The sequence below is a fragment of the Trichechus manatus genome, unplaced genomic scaffold, assembly GCF_000243295.1.
Source record: "Trichechus manatus latirostris isolate Lorelei unplaced genomic scaffold, TriManLat1.0 scaffold00156, whole genome shotgun sequence".
In the NCBI taxonomy this organism is placed as follows: Eukaryota; Metazoa; Chordata; class Mammalia; order Sirenia; family Trichechidae; genus Trichechus; species Trichechus manatus.
The window spans coordinates 1,786,591-1,806,682 of NW_004444092.1; the positions used below are offsets into that span (position 1 = coordinate 1,786,591).

General features: G+C 36.8%; 1 protein-coding gene across 10 annotated transcripts in view; it reads right to left on the bottom strand.

Moving 5' to 3' along the window:
• UMAD1 (UBAP1-MVB12-associated (UMA) domain containing 1) overlaps nt 1-20,092 on the bottom strand; it is a 221,536-nt gene that overhangs the window by 50,597 nt on the left and 150,847 nt on the right. For all 10 annotated transcript variants that reach the window (XM_023740493.1, XM_012558310.2, XM_023740496.1 and 7 more), the window contains one exon: nt 18,083-18,156. In XM_023740493.1, the coding sequence (XP_023596261.1) occupies nt 18,083-18,156 (74 nt within the window). The remainder of the gene's footprint in view (nt 1-18,082; nt 18,157-20,092) is intronic.

The following is a 20,092-nucleotide window of genomic DNA, read 5'->3' on the forward strand; positions in this document are numbered from 1 at the left end:
CTTCTTTGGTGAAATGCCTGTTCACATCCTTTGCCCATTTTTTAATTGAGTTATTTGTCTTTTTGTTGTTGAGGTTTTGCAGTATCTTGTAGATTCTAGAGATCAGACCCTGATGGTATGTCGTAGCCAAAAATCTTTTCCCAGTCTGTAGGTTGTCTTTTGACTCTTCTGGTGAAGTCTTTTGAGGAGCACAAGTGTTTGATTTTTAGGAGCTCCCAGTTATCTAGATTCTCTTCTGGTGTTTGTGCTTTGTTAGTTATAGTTTGTATTCTGTTTATGGCATGTATTAGGGCTTCTAGCGTTGTCTCTAATTTTTCTTCCATGATTTTTATCATTTTTGATTTTATATTTAGGCCTTTGATCCATTTTGAGTTAGTTTTTGTGCATGGTGTGAGGTATGGGTCTTGTTTCAGGTTTTTGCAGATGGATATCCAGTTACGCCAGCACCATTTGTCAAAGAGACTGTCTTTTCCCCAGTTAATGGACTTTGGGCCTTTGTCAAATATCAGCTACTCATAGGTGGATGAATTTACATCTGCATTCTCAGTTCTGTTCCATTGCTCTATATATTTGTTGTTGTACCAGTACCAGGCTGTTTTGACTACCATGGTGGTATAGTTAGGTTCTAAAATCAGGTAGTGTGAGGCCTCCCACTTTGTTCTTATTCTTCAGTAGTGTTATCCGGGACCTCTTCCCTTTCCATACGAAGTTGGTGATTTGTTTCTCTGTCTCATTAAAAAAATGCCATTGAAATCTGGATCAGGATTGCATTGTATCTGTAGATCGCTTTTGGTAGAATCGACATTTTCACAACGTTGAGTCTTCCTATCCATGAGCAAGGTATGATTTTCCACTTACGTAGGTCTCTTTTGGTTTCCTGCAGTAGTATCTTGTTGTTTTCTTTGTATAGGTCTTTTACGTCTCTAATTAGATTTATTCATAAGTATTTTATCTTCTTGGGGGCTACTGTAAATGGTATTGATTTGGTGATTTCCTCTTCGAGGTTCTCTTTTTTAGTGTAAAGGAATCCAACTGATTTTTGTATGTTTATCTTGTATCCTGATACTTTGCTGAAATCTTCTACTAGTTCCAGTAGTTTTCTTGTGGATTCTTTGGGGTTTTCTGTGTATAAGATCATATCATCTGCAAACAGAGATACTTTGACTTCTTCCCTACCAATCTGTATGTTCTTTCTTTTTCTAGCCTAACTGCTCTGGCTAGGACCTCCAGCACAATGTTGAGTAAGAGTGGTGATAAAGGGTAACCTTGTCTGGTTCCCATTCTCAAGGGGAATGCTTTCAGACTCTCTCCATGTAGGATGATGTTGGCTGTTGGCTTTGTATAAATGCCCTTAATTCTATTCCTATTTTGCTGAGAGTTTTTATCATGAATGGATGTTGGACTTTGTCAAATGCCTTTTCTGCATCTATCGATAACATCATGTGGTTCTTGTCTTTTGTTTTATTAATGTGACGGATTACATTGACTGTTTTTCTAATGTTGAACCAACCCTATATACCTGGTACGAATCCCACTTGGTCACGGCGAATTTTTTTTTGATATGCTGTTGAATTCTATTGGCTAGAATTTTGTTGAGGATCTTTGCGTCAATGTTCACGAGTGATATTGGTCTGTGTTTTCCTTTTTTGTGGTGTCTTTATCTGGCTTTGGTATTAGGGTTATGCTGGCCTCATAGAATGAGTTTGGGAGTATTTCATCCTTTTCTATGCTCTGAAATACCTTTAGAAATAGTGGTGTTAACTCTTCTCTGAAAGTCTGGTAGAATTCTCCAATGAAACCATCAGGGCCAGGGCTTTTTTTTGCTTTAGGAGTTTTTAAATTATCTTTTCTATCTCTTCTTTTGTTATAGGTTTATTTAGTTGTTCTACCTCTGTTTGTGTTAGTTTAGGTAGGTAGTGTGTTTCTAGAAATTTGTCCTTTTCCTCTAGGTTTTCGAATTTGTTACAGTACTATTTTTCATATTATTCTCTTATGATTCTTTTAATTTCAGTTGGATCTGTTGTGATATTACCCATCATTTCTTATATGGGCTATCTGCTTCCTCTCCTGTTTTTCTTTTGTCAGTTTGGCCAACGGTTTATCGATTTTTGTTGATCTTTTCAAAGAACTAGCTTTTGGTCTTATTAACTCTTTCAACTGTTTTTCTATTTTCTATTTCATTTAATTCTGCTCTAATTTTTATTATTTGCTTTCTTTTGATGCCTGAGAGCTTCTTTTGCTGCTATTTGTTTGAGTTGTAGGGTTAATGGTATGATTTTGGCTCTTTCTTCTTTTTGGACGAGTGCATTTATTGCTCTAAAATGACTTCTGAGCACTTCTTTTGCTGTGGCCCAAAGGTCTAGTAGCATGTGTTTTCATTCTCATTTGATTCTATGAGTTTCTTTATTCTGTCCTTAATTTCTTCTACAATCCAGTAGTTTTTGAGCAAGGTGTTGTTCAGTTTCCATGTGTTTGATTTTTTTTCCTTGCTTTTTCTGTTATTGATTTTTACTTTTATGGCTTCATGGTCAGAAAAGATGCTTTGTAATATTTTCATGCTTTGGATTCTGTTAAGGCTTGCTTTATGGCTTAATATGTGGTCTCTTCTGAAGAATGTTCCATGTGCGCTGGAAAAGAAAGTATGCTTGTCTGCTGTCAGTTGGAGTGCTCAGTATAAGTCTCTGAGATCAAGTAGGTTGATTGTGGCATTTGGATCTTCCATGTCTTTACTGAGCTTCCTTCTGGATGTTGTCTTTCACCAAAAGTGATGTGTTGAAGGCTCCTAATATTATTGTGGCACTGTCTCTCTCTCTTTTCAGTGCCGTTAGAGTTTATCTCTTTTGGAGTCCTATCATTGGGTAGGTAAATATTTATTATGGTTATGTCCTCCTGGTATATTGACAGTTTAATCATTATGAAGTATTCCTCCTTATCCTTTGTGGTGGCTTTTACTTTAAAGTGTATTTTGTCAGAGATTAATATTGCCACTCCTGCTCTTTTTTGACTGTGTTTGCTTGATATATTTTTTTCCATCCTGAGGTGTGTCTCTTGTAGGCAGCATATAGACGGATTGTGTTTTTTTAATCCATTCTGCCACTCTCTGTCTCTACATTCAGCGTAATTATTGATAGGTATGAGTTTAGCGTTGTCACTTTGATGTCTTCTTTTGTAACACTGACAGTCTCTTTGTTCCACTTAATTTTCTGTGCTGAGTCGTTTTTCTTTATGTATCTTCTTTTCATCTTTTTCATTGTTATTGATTTTGTATTTGCTGAGTCTTTCTGTTTTTCTTGCTTTTTATTTTGATATGTAGGACTGTTAGTTTCCTTTGTGGTTACCTTAATATTTACCACCATTTTTCTAAGTTTAAAACAATCTTTTATATCTTTATATCACCTTGACTTCCTTTCCATATGAAAGATCTACAACTACATTTTTTAATCCCTCTTTTTTGTTTTAAAGTTGTCATCTTTTACATACTGATGTCTCTGTTTCCCTATTTTCAGTGTTTTAGCTTTGATTTATTTTTGTGACTTCCCTAATTGGGTTGATATCTGGTTGCTCTGTCCTGTGTTCTAGTCTTGAGTTGTTATCTGATGTTACTGATTTTCTAACTGGAGGACTCCCTTTAGTATTTCTTGTAATTTTGGTTTGGTTTTTGCAAATTCCCTAAACTTCTATATATCTGGAAATGCCCTATTTCGCCATCATATCTAAGAGACAGTTTTACGGGATATGTAATTCTTGGCTGGCAATTTTTTTCCTTCAAGACTTTGTATATGTCATCACATTGCCTTCCTGCCTGCATGGTTTCTGCTGAGTAGTCCGAGCTTAGTCTTATTGGCTCTCCTTTGTAGATGACTTTTCGTTTATCCCTAGTCACTCTAAAATTCTTTATCTTTCTGGCAAGTTTGATTATAACATGTCTTGGTGACTTTCTTTTGGGATCTACCTTGTGTGGGGTTCAATCAGCATCTCGGATAGATATCTCCTCATCTTCCACGATATAAGGGAAGTTTTCTGTCAACAAATCTTTAACAATTTTCTCTGTATTTTCTGTTATCCCCCCATTCTGGTACTCCAATCACCTGTAGGTCATTCCTCTTGATAGGGTCCCACATAATTCTTCTTAGGGTTTCTTCATTTTTTAAAATACTTTTATCTGTTTTTTTCTCAAATAAGTTGGTGTCAAGTGCTTTATCTTCAATCTCACTAATTCTGACTTCTATTGCCTCAATTCTGCTCTTATGACTTTCTATTAAGTTGTCTATTTCTGAAATTTTATTGTTATCTCCTGGATTTCTGTTTGCTGTCTCTCTATGGATTCTTGCAGCCTGTTAAATTTGTCACCGTGCTCTTCTATAATCTTAAGTTCTTCTATTGCTTTGTCTGTGTGCTCCTTGGCTTGTTCTGCATTTTGTATGATCTCCTTCCTGATCTCTTGAATAGTTCTGTATATTAATCTTTTGTATTCTACCTCCAGTAATTCCAAGAAGTTATCTTCCTCCGGACGATTTCTTGATTCTTTGTTTCGGGAGCTTGCTGAAGCCATCATGGTCTGCCTCTTTATGTGATTTGATATTGACTGTTGTCTCCAAGCCATTAATAAGTTATTCTATTTATTTATTTTATGTTTGCTTACTGTGTCCTAGCTTCTTGTTTTGTTTTGTTATGATATGCCCAAACAGACTGCTCACGTGAGCTAATTTGATTATTAGCGCCTTTGAAGCTCTAACATCCTGTCACCAGATGGTTACATCTGTTACTAGGTATGTGATCCCAGGAGTCCATTTACTTTTATTGTATGGATTCAGCTCAGGTGTCCAGGTAGTCGGTCACCAAGTGTGTGGTGCGGGCTCTTACCTACAGTCCTAGACGGGCCAGGGTGATTGGAGTAGGCACAGGTTATCTGGCTGCGGTGGGGGGGAGGAGTCACGCGCTGAGCAAGGCAGGGGGCTGATGGCTGCCTCTGTCTGGGAGGAAAGTGTGTCCCTAGCCCTAGAGCACATAGGTGGGTAGGTTTTTCAGGCAGACTGTGGGCACCCAATGCTGTTGGCTGTAACGGCTGGGACGTACCATTTGTTCTTGGACCCGTCATGGGTGGCTAAGTGGCGTGCATGGAGCCACCCGTCCTCAAGCCCTTGATGTTGGTGAGGACCCTGCTTAATGGGCAGAGTGGTATCAAATGTCATGAACCTGCCACTCCACCATATAGCTGATACAGCTGAAGTTAGCCTTCAGGTATATACCCTGTTGTACTGTGCTAATTAGGGCCTATGCTATTGAAATGGGCCCACAGAGGTCTATTCAGGGGTGAAAGGCATTCAAAGTCTGTGGACCCCTTATGCCTGTGCCTAGGCAAAGGAGTTGTGCCTGCCCTGAGATTGCTTTTTCCTGTTTGTTAATTTGTTCCCTCTCCAAGGCTGAGAGAATGGCTCAGGGAGTGTGTCGGGTCCTACTTTCAGCCTAGGGGATGCAGTAATTGCTGAAGCCAGCCCAGGATCCAGTGCAGAGTGGTGAGGGGGCACATAAATGGGAGAGAGGTTCTTCCCAAAGGGAGTGTTTTTTTATCTGCACGGTAGGTCAGACATATGTACTTATCTTTTTGCCAACTGGGCGCCGCTTTTCACTGGCTCTGGAGATTTGAGTAGACTCTCCACCACTCAGTCTCTCCCGATGTGGAAAACACGTCCCGAGTGTCACTGCTGACCCCACCGGGCACAGAATCCAATCCTGCTTGCTGGGAGCCGGTTCCCACCGGGCCAGGTGTGGCAACTCCTTGCTGCTTCTGAACCGTCTTTCCCTCCCCCTGACACTCAGTCCGATTCCTCAACTTTGCCTTTGATGTTCAGGGCTCCTAGGTTGTCATATACAATCGATTCACTTGTTTTTTCGGGTCTCTGTTATAAGAGGGACCACAGAAAATGTCTGACTACTCCACCATCTTGGACTCGCCTCTGTCAACACAATATTTTTTAACCACATATCTTCAACAGAGTAATAATCCAAAAATTTTCAGACATGGATAACAATGTTTTTAACAGAGCCTTGTCAAAAATCAGTGTTCAAGAAATAGTTGTTGAATAAATTGGTCTGATATTTCAAAAACGTACTTGGATAAGAAGTTAGAGAACTGTACTCTATTAAGCAAGCTAAGCAGGTTTTAGTTTAGGCAGTGACAAAAATGCAAACACAAAGTTCTCATGGATCTTTTGGTGACGAAACTTGTATCAAATCTGAATCCATTCTTCTTTCAGAGCAAAACTACAATTATCTAAGTTGAAAGCACAGAACAGTGTCAACAGGTGGAGATTAAAAAAAAAGAAATTAAGTAATACTAATGGAGATTTATCCAACCAACTAAAACGGCCCACCTCTTTCTGATCTGACTCAGCAGCCCTTCTGCATAGTCTTGTCGTTGTTAGGTGACACAGACGCAATTTCAATTCATAGTGACTCATGTCATGAGTGACACAGTAGAACTACTCAAAGGGGTTTTCTAGGCTGTAATCTTTATGGGAGCAGATTGTCAGTTCTTTCTCCAGGAGAGCTGCTGGGTGGGTTCAAACTGTCAATCTTTCAGTTAGTAGCCGAGCACTTAACTGTTGCACCACGGTCTTAAAAGGTGATTTCTGCAGGGTCTTTGTAGCTATGGTGAGTGTACCAGTGGCAGAATTCTCTTTATTCAAACTATTCTCAAACCAAAACCAACTTAAGTAGGATTATACACGAGTTTACTGACTCTTTCCCGTTAAGAAGTTCTGAGAAAGTTTTCATGGGCTCTTTCCTATTATGTAAATAGTACTTCAGTCCACAATCACTGTGCTCTTATGTACAGTCTAGTATACGCTAATCTTTTCTCCCTCTCCAAGTAGCATAAAAAGGTAGAGAAAACGTGAGTTGCTATTACTTAAAAAATATATATACATATGCATATATATATATACATATATATACACACACACACATACATATGGCTTTTGGCTTTTACATTAGGAGGTTCTAGTACATATAGCTTTCTATTATATAACTGGTATTAGAGAAGATTTATGAATTCACACCCATAATGATTTCTTAACTAATTTAAGAGGTAACATGTAAAAGGCAAGTTCCTAAGAATATAACATCCCCAAACTGAACATTAATGGAGGGGAAGTAACCTAACTATTAACAGGGTAGGAAGAAAACAGAAGTTCATTTTAAAAAAAATAAATGGATAAGTAGTATGGAATGGGGCCTGCTAGATCTGTAAAGAAATACAAAATCTATGTAAATTTAGCTGAGCTTAACTAAAGTGTAATTTTTTTTTTCTATGTATTCATGAGCTGGTGCACTCTTATAAGCATATTCATACACACACAAAAATCCTCAGTAAAGTACAAAGTGGAATATTCAGATAGTGCCAATTAGACCAAGTACATACCTGCATGCTACTTTTCCATTACTGAAAGATTCAGATGAAGTTTATTCTTCAATAAAGAATCTGTATTTGTGTGAAGACAGCATAAATATGGCTGTGCTTTAAGTCTTTATATAGTCTCAAGAAGTTATGACTGTAACATGAACCAAAGAAGAAAAAATAAGGACCATTTCCTACTAATTAAAAAAACAGGGGATTAGAAAAAGGATGGCTGTGGGCAATAGGGAACAGTTGTTCTCCCAACATGGACCGCTCACCCTGCTGATTCTGTGGTTTTAAAACCTATGAAAGTAAAAAATGGAAACAGTGACAGAAGGTCACTACCAAAATATAAACAAAATATTCTATATGGTTTTTAAAATAATAATTTCTAAATCAGAGATAGAAAACTGGATTTCATAAGTAAAAGCTAGTATTTCCACATTTTGGTTCCTCCTTCTAAAGATATATAATAAACACATCTATTGGATCTAATGTGGCTCCAGGCAATGCAGGGATAAGGCTTCAGTTCTTTGATTCTAAATGTAATATAACTTTAAAAAACTAAGATAGCTAAAGTTAAACAAATATCATTGTGTTCATTTCAAGCTACCTAGCTTCATCAGGCAGAGCTACAAAAGCAGCAGGTTAGCTGGGTTACTGGCAGGGAATAATTGGTGCTGGGCAACAGACTGTGTACATGAGCAGAAACATTGCATAAAACTCACATTACTGGCTTACCCACACCATATGTGCATTTTTGGATGGAAATATGCGCAGCTCTCATACACCTCACATGGTTTCTCCTTACTGGCTAGGATGAATGAACACTTATGTTTCACTGTGCTAGTTAACCCCAATGGAAGCCAGAAGAAAGCACTAGAATTATGTCCTTTCAATTATAATTTTTCCAGCAAAACTGAAAATAGACACAAATGTAGTACTAACAAAAATATTCAAATCTGAAGTTACAGAAAAGATCTTTACAAACTGATAAGCAGGCTTTAGGTTCATTCACCTTGGCAATGTTTAGGGTAATCAAAATCCTGATCAAAAGGAAGAAAATGCAGACAGAATTTCAAATTCTCATGGACTCCAGATTTTCTGGAGTCATGGAGGTTGGATGAATTCCTGAAACTAATGCCCTAAGATAATCTTTAAACCTTAAACTAAAAATATCCCCTGAAGTCTTTTAAAACCAAACAATACTTTAGCTTAACTAGTAAAAAAGGTGTGCCTTGAGCATTATGCTGTTTTAAGAACTATCTACTATGGGATCAAATTGACAACAGCAACTCAAAAGATTAGATAGAAACCTTAGGGGGCAGTGAGTTGATACTGAGGGAGGAATAACTTAGAAAAGGAGGGTGAGAACCGTTGTTCAATTCAAAGAATGTAATCAGTGTCACCAAATTGTACATGTAGAAACTGGTGAACTGGTGTATGTTTTGCTGTGTATATTCTCAACAACAACAAAATACATAAAATTTAGAAAAAATTCTATGTAATCTGACTGTTAAATACAAAAGTCAGAATTTATAGATTTAAAGAAATAATAATAAAGTGTTTTAACTGTTTTTTTTAACCGGTGGTTGAATTTATCACTTCCCAAGACAGACTGTTAGCAAAGCAAGGATCTTCAAAGCGCTGTGTGAAAGTATGACAATTTACCTACAAGAACTGTTGGACTATTCCTTCCTAATAAGCATGAAAACTTGACTAATTAATGCCTAAAATCTCTTCATTATGCAGCAGACTCCCGCCTCCCCATCAAAGTAGTAGTATAAAGGGTGACATTTGGTGGCAAAATCCCAATCCACTTTCCAAAGAGCTATGACTTCGGCATTGGAAAAGATCTCAGACATCACATATAATCCATCTATTTCATAGACTAAGAATCAAAGTTGAGGAGAAGCTTAACAATTTCCCCTAGAGTTGGAACTGACTTGATGGCAATGGGTTTGGTTTGTTTTTCTTTTGGTATATACTTAGTAAGCAGAGTAGTCGAGAAAAAGTGTACTTTTTTTTTTTTTTTTACTGTATTATATGGCCCAGCAATTCAAATGAAAATAAAGGTTGGTGGATAAATGCTTTCTACAAAACCTCTTTCCCAAAAGGTATCCTGCATGAGAAAATAAGCTCATCAAAGAATTTAAATTACTATTTAAATGACATAAACAGTGTAATGATCTCTGCGCCATCTCCCAGTGAATTTGGAAATTTGAAAGGGTTTTATATTAAGAGAAACGAAGAAGGAACAAAGCTCCTGGCACTTCTCTGATAAAATTAGACCTCATAAACTAATTATTTATGAAGTTACAAATTAATATCTTCAAATCAAGAGTGTCAGCATCACAGATACAAAGGAAGAAGGGAGATTTTTAGACAAATACATGTTCAAACCAGTAGCCCACAAACTTTTTTAGGGGGGAAATACGACTTTTAACTGATACAATGGCATTGACAGTCAGGCTGATCTGTGATAGAAGGTTTGGGCCATGAAATGTCTAATGAGATATGAAGAATGACCTTTGAGTCATATAAGGGTCTCCCCTCACTTGACAGTGAGTGATTCCAATAAGTACACCTCACCCTTCTATCTGTTGGAAATGCCCCTGGGTTACAGGGAATAGATGTTTTGATAAATCATGATTAGATGTGTTATTCTGTGATCATCTAATTACAGATCTTAAACCTAATTGAGCCAAGGCAGCCAAGTGCCAATATATCTCCTAAAGATCATCCTCAATAGATTGTTCTACTATTTTCTTACCATACAAAATAGTTATTCTATTAAGTAAAAACTGTCCTTGAGTGAATTTATTGTTTCGCCACCAACAACAACATTTACTACCATTTAAATATAAGATACACTCATGATAGTCAACTTGAAAAACCAGAAAACTGGGAAGAATGATTTAACCCATATATCTATCATACCAAACACAACCACTCTTAATGTTTTTTATGTATTACATCATCTTTTTCTGGATAGTTTTTATTTAGCCACGATCATACTGTATATACAGTTTTGAATTTTATATTTTTAACTGAAATGATAAAACCAAGTGTCTTTATATTTTATTCAAATTCAATCATAAATGTCATTTATAGAAACTGAAAAATATTCCACTAAGTAGGTATGCCATCTCTTTGCACGTAAAACTTCTTAGATTATTTCCTTAGAATAAAATCCTAAAGGAGAATTACAGTCAAAGTATATTAACATCTTTATGGCTCCTGATACTTATTGCCAAAATGCTTTCCAAAATCAGTTGTGCCAATTTAAACTGTCTTCAATATCAATAATCAATATACATACCTGTATTTGAATACTTATATTTGAATACTATGAATATCTTGCAAGAACAAACTATTTTGTGATCATCTTTGTACCCCCAACACTTTTAATTTATACACTTATATACCATGTCATGCAGGAGCCCTAGTGGCATAGTGGTTAAGAGATCGTCTGGTAATCAAAAGATAGGCAGTTCAAATCTACCAGCCGCTCCTTGGAAACCCTATGGGGCAGTTTTACTCTGTCCTATAGGGTCACTATAAGTCAGAATCGACGGCAACAGGTTATACCATGTTATATTTAAACCAATGGTGCTCAATAGATGTTCCACGAATGCCTGATATTCTTAAAACGATTCCTGAGAACCCATCCCCTAAGTTTCCTTTTTCCTAGGCCAACGAACCCAATTCTTTTCCACACAGAACCCAGGTTTTAACAGACTAGTCTTACTCCCCTCTTTAAGGACTAAAGTCTACATCACATGGAATTGACAAAGCTCAAGGGTATTTTCATTCGTTGTAATGACTAACGGAAATAAAGACAGCAAGTAATTAGTCGCTGCACAATCTGAAGGCTTCTACAGCTGTATTAATTCTAAGAACCACAGTATTTCAGTATTTTTCCTGTCATCCTGTTAGAAGATATAAGGGAAATATAAAAACACATTGTAAGCAAAGTGAGAGTGCATATGCTTCATTAATGTGTGCATTCCAGACCATTTTCAAAAACTCAATTTTTGTTCCCTAAATTACTAAACCATGAATTCCACATATAACTAAGCTACGTACAAATACACAACACATCTTTCAAATCTAGTTCAAAACAACTCAAGATTTTGTTTACAATTGTATTTAAAAGTATCAACATGTATTAGATTGAGAGGTATACTTGAAATGACCTGAATAAACAAAGTCCCCAAATCCTTACTTTAGCTTCAGGGATCCTAACATGCACTCAACAATTTTAGTAAAACATTTTTTATGTTGTTGCTACTACCTTAGTTACTGTTTTTGCAACTGTTGTGTATTAAATTTCCAAGTACGAATTGGCCATGAGATTGTTTTGGGCCTTCATTAAGAAATTTATATTAAATATGCAATAAACAACTTTGGTTAACAGAAGCTGGGAGATATTAGTGCCACAGTTTATTATTATAAGTAATTTGTGTCTTCTGTCAGTATAACCACAGGAGTATCTCAATACCACCAGCTGACAATAATCTTTATAAATGCTACTTTGCAGCTATACCATCTGTTAGATATTATTTTATATGTGTCTCCATATGCATATATGAATTAGTTTGTCACTCAAGACAAATACACATTGGACTTATGGTTTTGTGGGGAGTTTTTTGTTGGCTTGTTCTTGTATTTTGTTACCTTTAGGCCAGTAAACTAAACAAATAAAAATATTTCTCTGTCATGGAGACCAAAAATAAATGCAAATTTTAAAAATAATTTTTTGCAGTTACAAATGTAAGACAAATTTAAGTTCCACAAACACTTAAACAATCTAAAAATATCTGCTAAAAGTAGGTTAAAATTAACAGTTACCAAAATTGGATATAATTACTTGAAAACTCAAATTTACATGTTCATAGCTCCCAAAATAACCCTACAAAACCAAAATAACACATCCACTTGTAAATTTGTAGCTAATATGGTTTCAGTTTTCATAGCATAAAACACTTTCCAAGATTGAAGATTAGAAAATAATGACTAATTACTTACTTGCTTGTAATGTTTAGTCCCTTAAGAGATGGGTCATAAAGGCAAAATCTCAAAACCAGATCCCTCAGAAATCTGTGGGTTTACTCCCCTGAGTTGTAAGTCACAGGATCAACGACTAGCAGAAGGCAATAAGTAGTTGAAACATCATTTCAACTCACTATCAAAATTTATACAAAGGGCAACCAGAAAAAAAGAAGGAACAGATGGATGTGTATAATCCTCCAATTGGGTAATTAGTTCCAAATTACAACTTTTTCTGCAAGTACTACAGTCTAATGACTTCAATTTTCATAAGCTCCCAACACAGATTTTTAGGAGTTCATACTGTACACACCAAAAACATGGTGAATTCTGTTAAAAGTTACCGATAGTTCCTGAAAAGCACAACTTGAGAAAAACCTTATTTCATGACTAGATCGTTCAAGGATGCTGCCGCCTTAAGCTACCCTATTTTAGGTGGTGATACCTTCGGATCACACATAAGGAACTATAAGGTAGAAACAGCAGTAACTAGTTTAAGTCATCGTTGAGAGATACCCTAAAATATTCAGGGAGGGAGATAGAGGAAGGGACAAACAAACAAACAATCCTTCAGGAAGTACTGAGAAATTGAGATTTTCTGGAATGAATATTATTTCCAGTTTCACAAAATAAAAAGTTCCACTAGTTAATTAATACAAATAAATATACTGTTGTTCATAGACAGTCTTTTGTGTAGATGTATTAAAACATATCATAATCCAACTCTGGAAAAAGTTAACCTATTTGATGCCCAAACAAGATGTCTTTTTTTGAATTCTATTCCCTCTAGACATTAGAATTTCCATGATATCAGAGAAGAAATGCACTTTCGAAGTACAATTGGGCTGCAAAGTATAAGGAAAACCACCACAGACTACTTAACAAAATATTTTAACGGCCATTAAAATTACACTGTAGTACAGGCCAAGTCATACTCATCTTATAACACCTTCATTACCTGTCATTGAAATTGATGTGTATAGTTTCATACCATGATATGCTTCTGTATTTCTAAAACATTCTTAATGAAGGATTTCATTTTCCAGGAATTAACCTTAATCATAAAACAATTAATTATATAAATAGTAAGAAAAAAATTATTCATGGTTCTAAGCTCACCTAAGGAGCCCTGATGGTGCAACGGTTAAGCGCTTAGCTACTAACAAAAAGGTTGGCTGTTCAAACCCACCCAGTGGTTCCCCAGGAGCAAGACCTAGTGCTCTGCTTCAGTAAAGATTATAGCCAAGAGAATCCTAGGGGCAGTTCTACTCTGTCACATGGGGTCACTATGAGTCAGAATTGAATCGACAGCATTCAACAACAATAACAAACTCATGTGATGCACGATGCCTCTCTTGACTCCCCCTAACGGTATTTCTTCCTCTGTTGAAACTCCATAGCTATTGTTGCAGTTATGAAGCTTAAACTTATTTTATTCCACTTTATATTTTAGTGACTTAGAGTTCCCTAATTTTCCACAAATACATTGACAATTGCTGCTTCTGTAAGTCAGAGTCACTGAGTTATATATCTTTGTATCGTTCCCACCCTCAGCATGCCACATAATTCCTTGAAAATAGTAGGCAACATATATGTTGATCTGAATTCACCAAAAAAAAGTATTTCGGTATGCCAAGAGTTCAGCTCCTAACCAAAAGGTCGGCAGCTCGAATCCACCAGGCACTCCTTGGAAACCCTATGGGGCAGTTCTACTCTGTCCTTTAGGGTTGCTATGAGTTGGAACTGACTCAACAGCAGTGGGTTTGGTTTTGTTTTTCAAAAGCCACCTTCTCCAAAAGGTCCGCAGGAAGTGAGTTATGTTTTGGCACATATGAATATTTAAGCTTTATGAAAATCATACTAATTTACCAAATATTTTCTCATTATAAATAATATTTCAACATTTCTTACATAGCCATTAAAAATTCAAATAATGAGAATCTTTGCTGCTAGGTACAATAGTTGCAACTTCCTAATCTGATGCATAGTTATATTTTAAATTACCTGAAATCATTAAAGTTTTCCTTGCTAATGTAGTAAGAGTGCCATAAATAATGTAAATTAACAGATTTTGTATGGTTAACTCCTAAGAAATGCAAGAAAAACATTTTTTTCTGTAGCCAAAAAAAAAAAACTGTGTGTTTATAATGTAAGGTGGAAAAACAGAATTTAACAACAGATTTATTCTTAATACATTATTTGCAGAGGACCACTTATTTATGCATTTACCCAGAAAACACTGGCAAGACATCTACGCCACACCACATGTGCCTGGCAGATGTTGGTTGCTGAGGCTGTGAGGATGAACCAGATGAAGCCTTGTCTTCCAGAAGCTTATACTACCGTAAAATCATAAAAGACAACGTAAGTAGTAAGGGGACATTGGGGTCATCACTGATCAGGGGAGCTGGGAAGAGTTTCACAACAGAGGTAACATTTGAACAGGGTTTTAGGTTTAAGCTCTATTCTGCAGGTTTCAAGGCATTTTAAGGATGTGAAAGCAACAAAACCTGCTGTTTGTCTTTAGAAAGGGACTGGGGAAAGAAATCGCTCATCTAACAACAGTCTAGCCAACAAATGAGGACCTGGTTGGGTGTAAGGAATCAGATTTGGAAGGTATTTGCAACATAGAATCAATGGGACTTGAGGATAGATTTGATGGGGTTTGAGAAACATGAGTCAGAATGACATTTAGGCTTTAAGCTTGGCCGACTGGATGATGACATTAAATGAAATAGAGATTATCAGGAAGCAGGTACTTTTTGAGCATCTTCTATGCACCAGACACTGTTCTAGGCACACAGCATTAAACGAGACAGATGAAGTCTGCTGTCATTCTATTCAGGGGAAGAACAGTAAACAAATTAATCAACTGAGACAGTGATAAACGTGAGAAGAAAATAAAACAGGGTATGTGATAGTGACTGGGGGAAGGGACGCTTTAGCTGAAGTAGTCAGGAAAAGTGACACTAGAACTAAGACTTAAATGATAAAGAGGCAGCCAAGTGAAGATCGGTAAGAATGGGGTAGCAAATGCAAAGGCTGAAATAGGAAAGAGCTTAACGTGATCAGGGGACAGAAAGGCGGCTGCTGTGTGGGGATGGGGAGGTGGGGAAGGAGGACAACAAGATCACAGGAGCATGGAGTTCCTTATAGCCTGCTGTAAGTTGCTTATAATTTGTTCTAGTTACAGTGGGTAGCTAGCAGAAGACTTTAAGACAAAGAGTGATGTGATCTGATTTATATCGCTACTTTCTGTGTGAAAGATGGACTTAAAGGAGGAGAATGGAGGTACAGTCAAGGTAAAAAAAATTACAGTGGTGGCTTAGACTAGGGTTCCAATGGTGCTGAAGTGAGAAGCAGTCAGATCCTGGATATAGAAGTAGAGGTGACAAGACTCAGTGATAGACTGAATGTGGAGTATGAGGGAAAGAAAGGAGCCAAGGCCACCTCAGAGGTTTTTATTCTAAACCACTACATTCCTGTGGCCATCCAGTTGATTCTGACTTCACAGTGACTGTCTAGGGCAGGGTAGAACTGCCCCAAAGGGTTTCCAAGGGTGTAATCTTTACAGAAGCAGACTGTCACATCTTTCTCCCACAGAGTGGCTGGTAGGTTCAAACCACCGATCCTTCAGTGAGCAGCTGAGTACTTAACCACTGAGCCACCAGGGTTCCTTAAACCACTACATAGAGGTGGTGATATTTACAGAGATGGTGAAAACTTGCGGGGAGAGAAGCTTCAGGGTGGTAGGGCCAGGAAGCAATAGTTCTGCTTTGGCCAAGTGAAGGCTGAACTGTCTAGAAACTTGTAAGTGAAACGGCACGTAGGCAGTTGGATATTAAGTTCAGGAGAGACGTTTAGCAGAGATACACTTTGGGAGTCATTAGCCTCTACATGGAATTTAAAGCCATGAGATTGGATAAGATCCTCAAGATAGAGCAGGGGGGTGGGGAGCATGCAACTATATTTTTTGTTTTTGTATTTTTAAAGGAGGAGAATAATGAATTCCATTTTAGACACTTAAGGTTGAAGTAAACGATTATTTGGCTTGGCTGTGGTGAATCATATACAGCCTCTAAAAGTAGTTTATTATTATTCTTGTGCATCGTGATTTCACCCTATAGTCTCACTGTTTCATTTTTGCTACATCTGTGAAATCTCTGATAGCTAACACCGTTCTCCCAGTTATTCATATAGAAGGCGCTTTTGAAATATTCATTATGAGTTTATACATCCAGCTTTAATGATTATCGGAGAGGCTAGAAAGTAGCAGAATAATGACCTAGTTTCAAGTCTCTAAGGATAATAGTTCAAAAGCTTCTTTCTTCAGAACTAGTCTTGGAATTCTTTCTATCAATGAATCAACTTTGAAAAATAATTGTGTTCTGAAGACATATCTAATGAATCATATAACTAAGTCATTAAACTCAAGTAATCATGGATGATTTCTGAACCGTGCTGGTGGTTCTTTCTCAAGCCCCAAATACACCATCCTTTATTTCCTATCACAGATGCTACTCAAGGTCAGCACTCACTAAATGTTTGGAATAAATGGAAGAGATCAAGTTGCTTCAGTGTACAGGCTGGACATTTTTCTTTCCCCACTACATCTTCAGCTCTTGTACAACACCTCGAATGCAGTCAGTGTTTAATAAGTATTTACTACATGCATGAAGGAAAGAATGAATGTACAATTTTATGGCAAAGATTATTTTTTTCTTCCTCTTCATAATTTACTTCATATCTAACTTATTTAAATATATTTTTCTTGATGATAAAATCTGAATATAAGAAATAATCTTTTCTTAAAATAAATATTACTTAGCTTACAGCTTATGACTGTATTAATTCATTCATACAACACATCTTGTTGACTGCCTACTCCATGCTAGGCATTGTGGATACAGTGAGGAACCAAACAGCCAGGTCCCTGGCCTCACTCTCGTCTGCAGCAATATCCTCACATGCCACAAGCAGAATACAAGTAGATGTGTGTCACCATGCAGAAAGTTTCAAATCTGTAGATATTCCTTCCACCCTAAGAGTTGACATTCCCCTTAATTCTTTATGTTTCTACATAGAATACAGAAAGTGTCCTAGCTAGATTTTCGAGTACCCATAAGGAATAAAGAGTTTTCCCATGTGGAAAGGAAGAAAGAAATGCTCGTTGTTGTACAGAGCACTGTCAGAGAATTCACTTTGATGCTGGAAGCAGCAAGGCAATGTAGTTCTGAACAGCTTAATTTTCAAACCTTTCCCTATGGGTTCATGGAAATTCTACAATTCTAATTATTTTGTTTAGAAATATTACCTAGTTATTCAAATGTATCATAAAATATTCTGTCAATTAAAAATAGTTCAAATGTTTAACTTAAGTGCTCTATTCCTTCTTTTTCAACAGAATGCTTTCATTCCAGTTAGGAAATCGTTAGCCCTTGGGAAGTCACTGCCTATACGGCTATCCTTTGGCTTTCAGCAGATCACTTGTTTCTTTAGAAGAAACTCAATGGTGTCTAGGTGTTTGTCTCCATAGCAAGAGTAGATGTTACTTTTATCCTCAGAGGACTATGCAATCATACTGATGTGTTCAGTTTCACTCCAAAGGGACCCTCGTCGTGTATCACTTACCTCCAAAGGTTGGTTGCCTTCTACTTCTGAACTTTTACCTCTTGTTGCCACTCTCTCCTCCTCTGCTGTATCTCCTATGAAGCAAAAGAAAAACAAACAAATACATAAAAACTTTACCATACTATTGACGTGAAATTGTCTTCTATTTGTTTGAAATACCTTCTGTTAGTAAATTATATGTTTCACATTGTGGAAACAACCACTACTGCTTCCTTTGGTACGAAGTTAACAAGTTAATTTTTATGAACAGTAATTTTATAAGGGTCTCCTAAATCATCCATAAAATACACAGACACATACCCTAAACCAGAAATGTCTCCTGCTTTACATTTACAAACATAAGTAAGTACAGGCCTAATTTACTAATGGTCTATTTTAATTTATTAATTATCACTAATGGTCTGTAATTAACATGTGGTATGTAGACATCCAATTAGCCTACTTTTTTGAAGTATGATGACAGGTTAATTTATTAATTTGCAAGCTGCTCTTTCAATAAAATTTAGCCAGCTCAGGAATGTCCACAACCAGGAAGATTACCAAATTCATGGATGATGGTTTGGCTGACACTAAAGGTGAGGAATTTGCTAATATAAGGAAGACAGCAAAGTATGAAAGTCTTGGCTGAGCTTAACTACTCCATACAAAACGCAAAAGTTTAGTTTATTAATGTCAATAACAAAGGAAGAGCCTCATGAAAATTTTAAAGGATTAAATACAACCTTGTTAAATTCTAAAATCATGATGTGAGAATTAAATTAGTAGTTTATTTACCTAAGACAAATTAACTCCCCAAAATGTTTACAATCCAAGCACATCAACGCATATTCCAGCCTATCAGTTTTGTTCTCAGCTGTGTATGACATTACTATTGTTGGGCAATAGTATGTATGTATGTAATTAATGTATGTAATTATGTATGTAATTAATGCAGAAAATAGTCGGTAGTGGATTTTTTACTATTGTCATAAATGTGAAATGTCAGATAACACGACAGTCAATAAGTGAGCAGTAGGTGCACTTCAGTTTTCCAACAGCAGGTAACTCATATTTATAGGCTGAAATTTTTCAAAATTTCATTTGTAAGACAGCTGTTTAAAATGCAGAGCAAAAACAACCAACATTTTTACAATAGCATATTTGATTCTCACTCAGGCACAGTAAGATAGATACTTCACCCCAGGTGAGTGACCCATGAAGGGCAGAAGCACTCAGTGACTTGCCCAAGGTCTCACAGGTAGAAGATGGTTGCAACAGGAGTAGAAAAACATGGTCTCCTAACACTTCTGGGGACTCATGGGGCTAAGGTGGGAGGAATCAAGTCTCTGAGTTAGGGAACTGGCTGTGAAGAGAAGAGGCAGGACCTTGGGCTAGTCCAATCCCACAGAGCCCCAAATACTTCATTCCACTCCTTTTTTCTTTCATAGTTCCCATGGATCATCTGCTTTCCTCCTTTTCCACTCATGACACGAAGTACTTCAGACCAAAGCAAGCCTCTCTCCTTCCTTCTGGTCCTTAAAGCAAATAAAGATTCCACTTGATATTCTTGATATTCTCAGGAATTTGTAAGGCTGTAAGGCTAGAAACAATTTTACAAGAGGCAAAGTCCCTCTTATACCACAATCATGCAATTTTCTTTGTTACAAATGTGCCTTCTTAAAAAAAAAAAAAAAAAGTCTTCTATTTAGAGTCAGTAAATGGTTAGGCTACACATACATACCAATGAAGGTCTTCTAGAACTTAGACTGAAGTAAAGTTCATCTATATTTTAGAGTGGGAGTCAGCAAATGTTTTTCTCTGAAGGGCCAGACAGTAAATATTTTAGGCTTTACAGGCCATATGGTCTCTGCCAAAACTTCTTAACTCTGCCATTGTAGCCGAATGCAGCCGTAGACAATGTGTAAACTAAAGAGTATGGATGTATTCCAATAAAACTTTATTTGAAAAAACAGGTGGCAGGCCTTAGTTTCCTGAGCCCTACTGTAGAGGAATATATGTACTCCAGCTTTT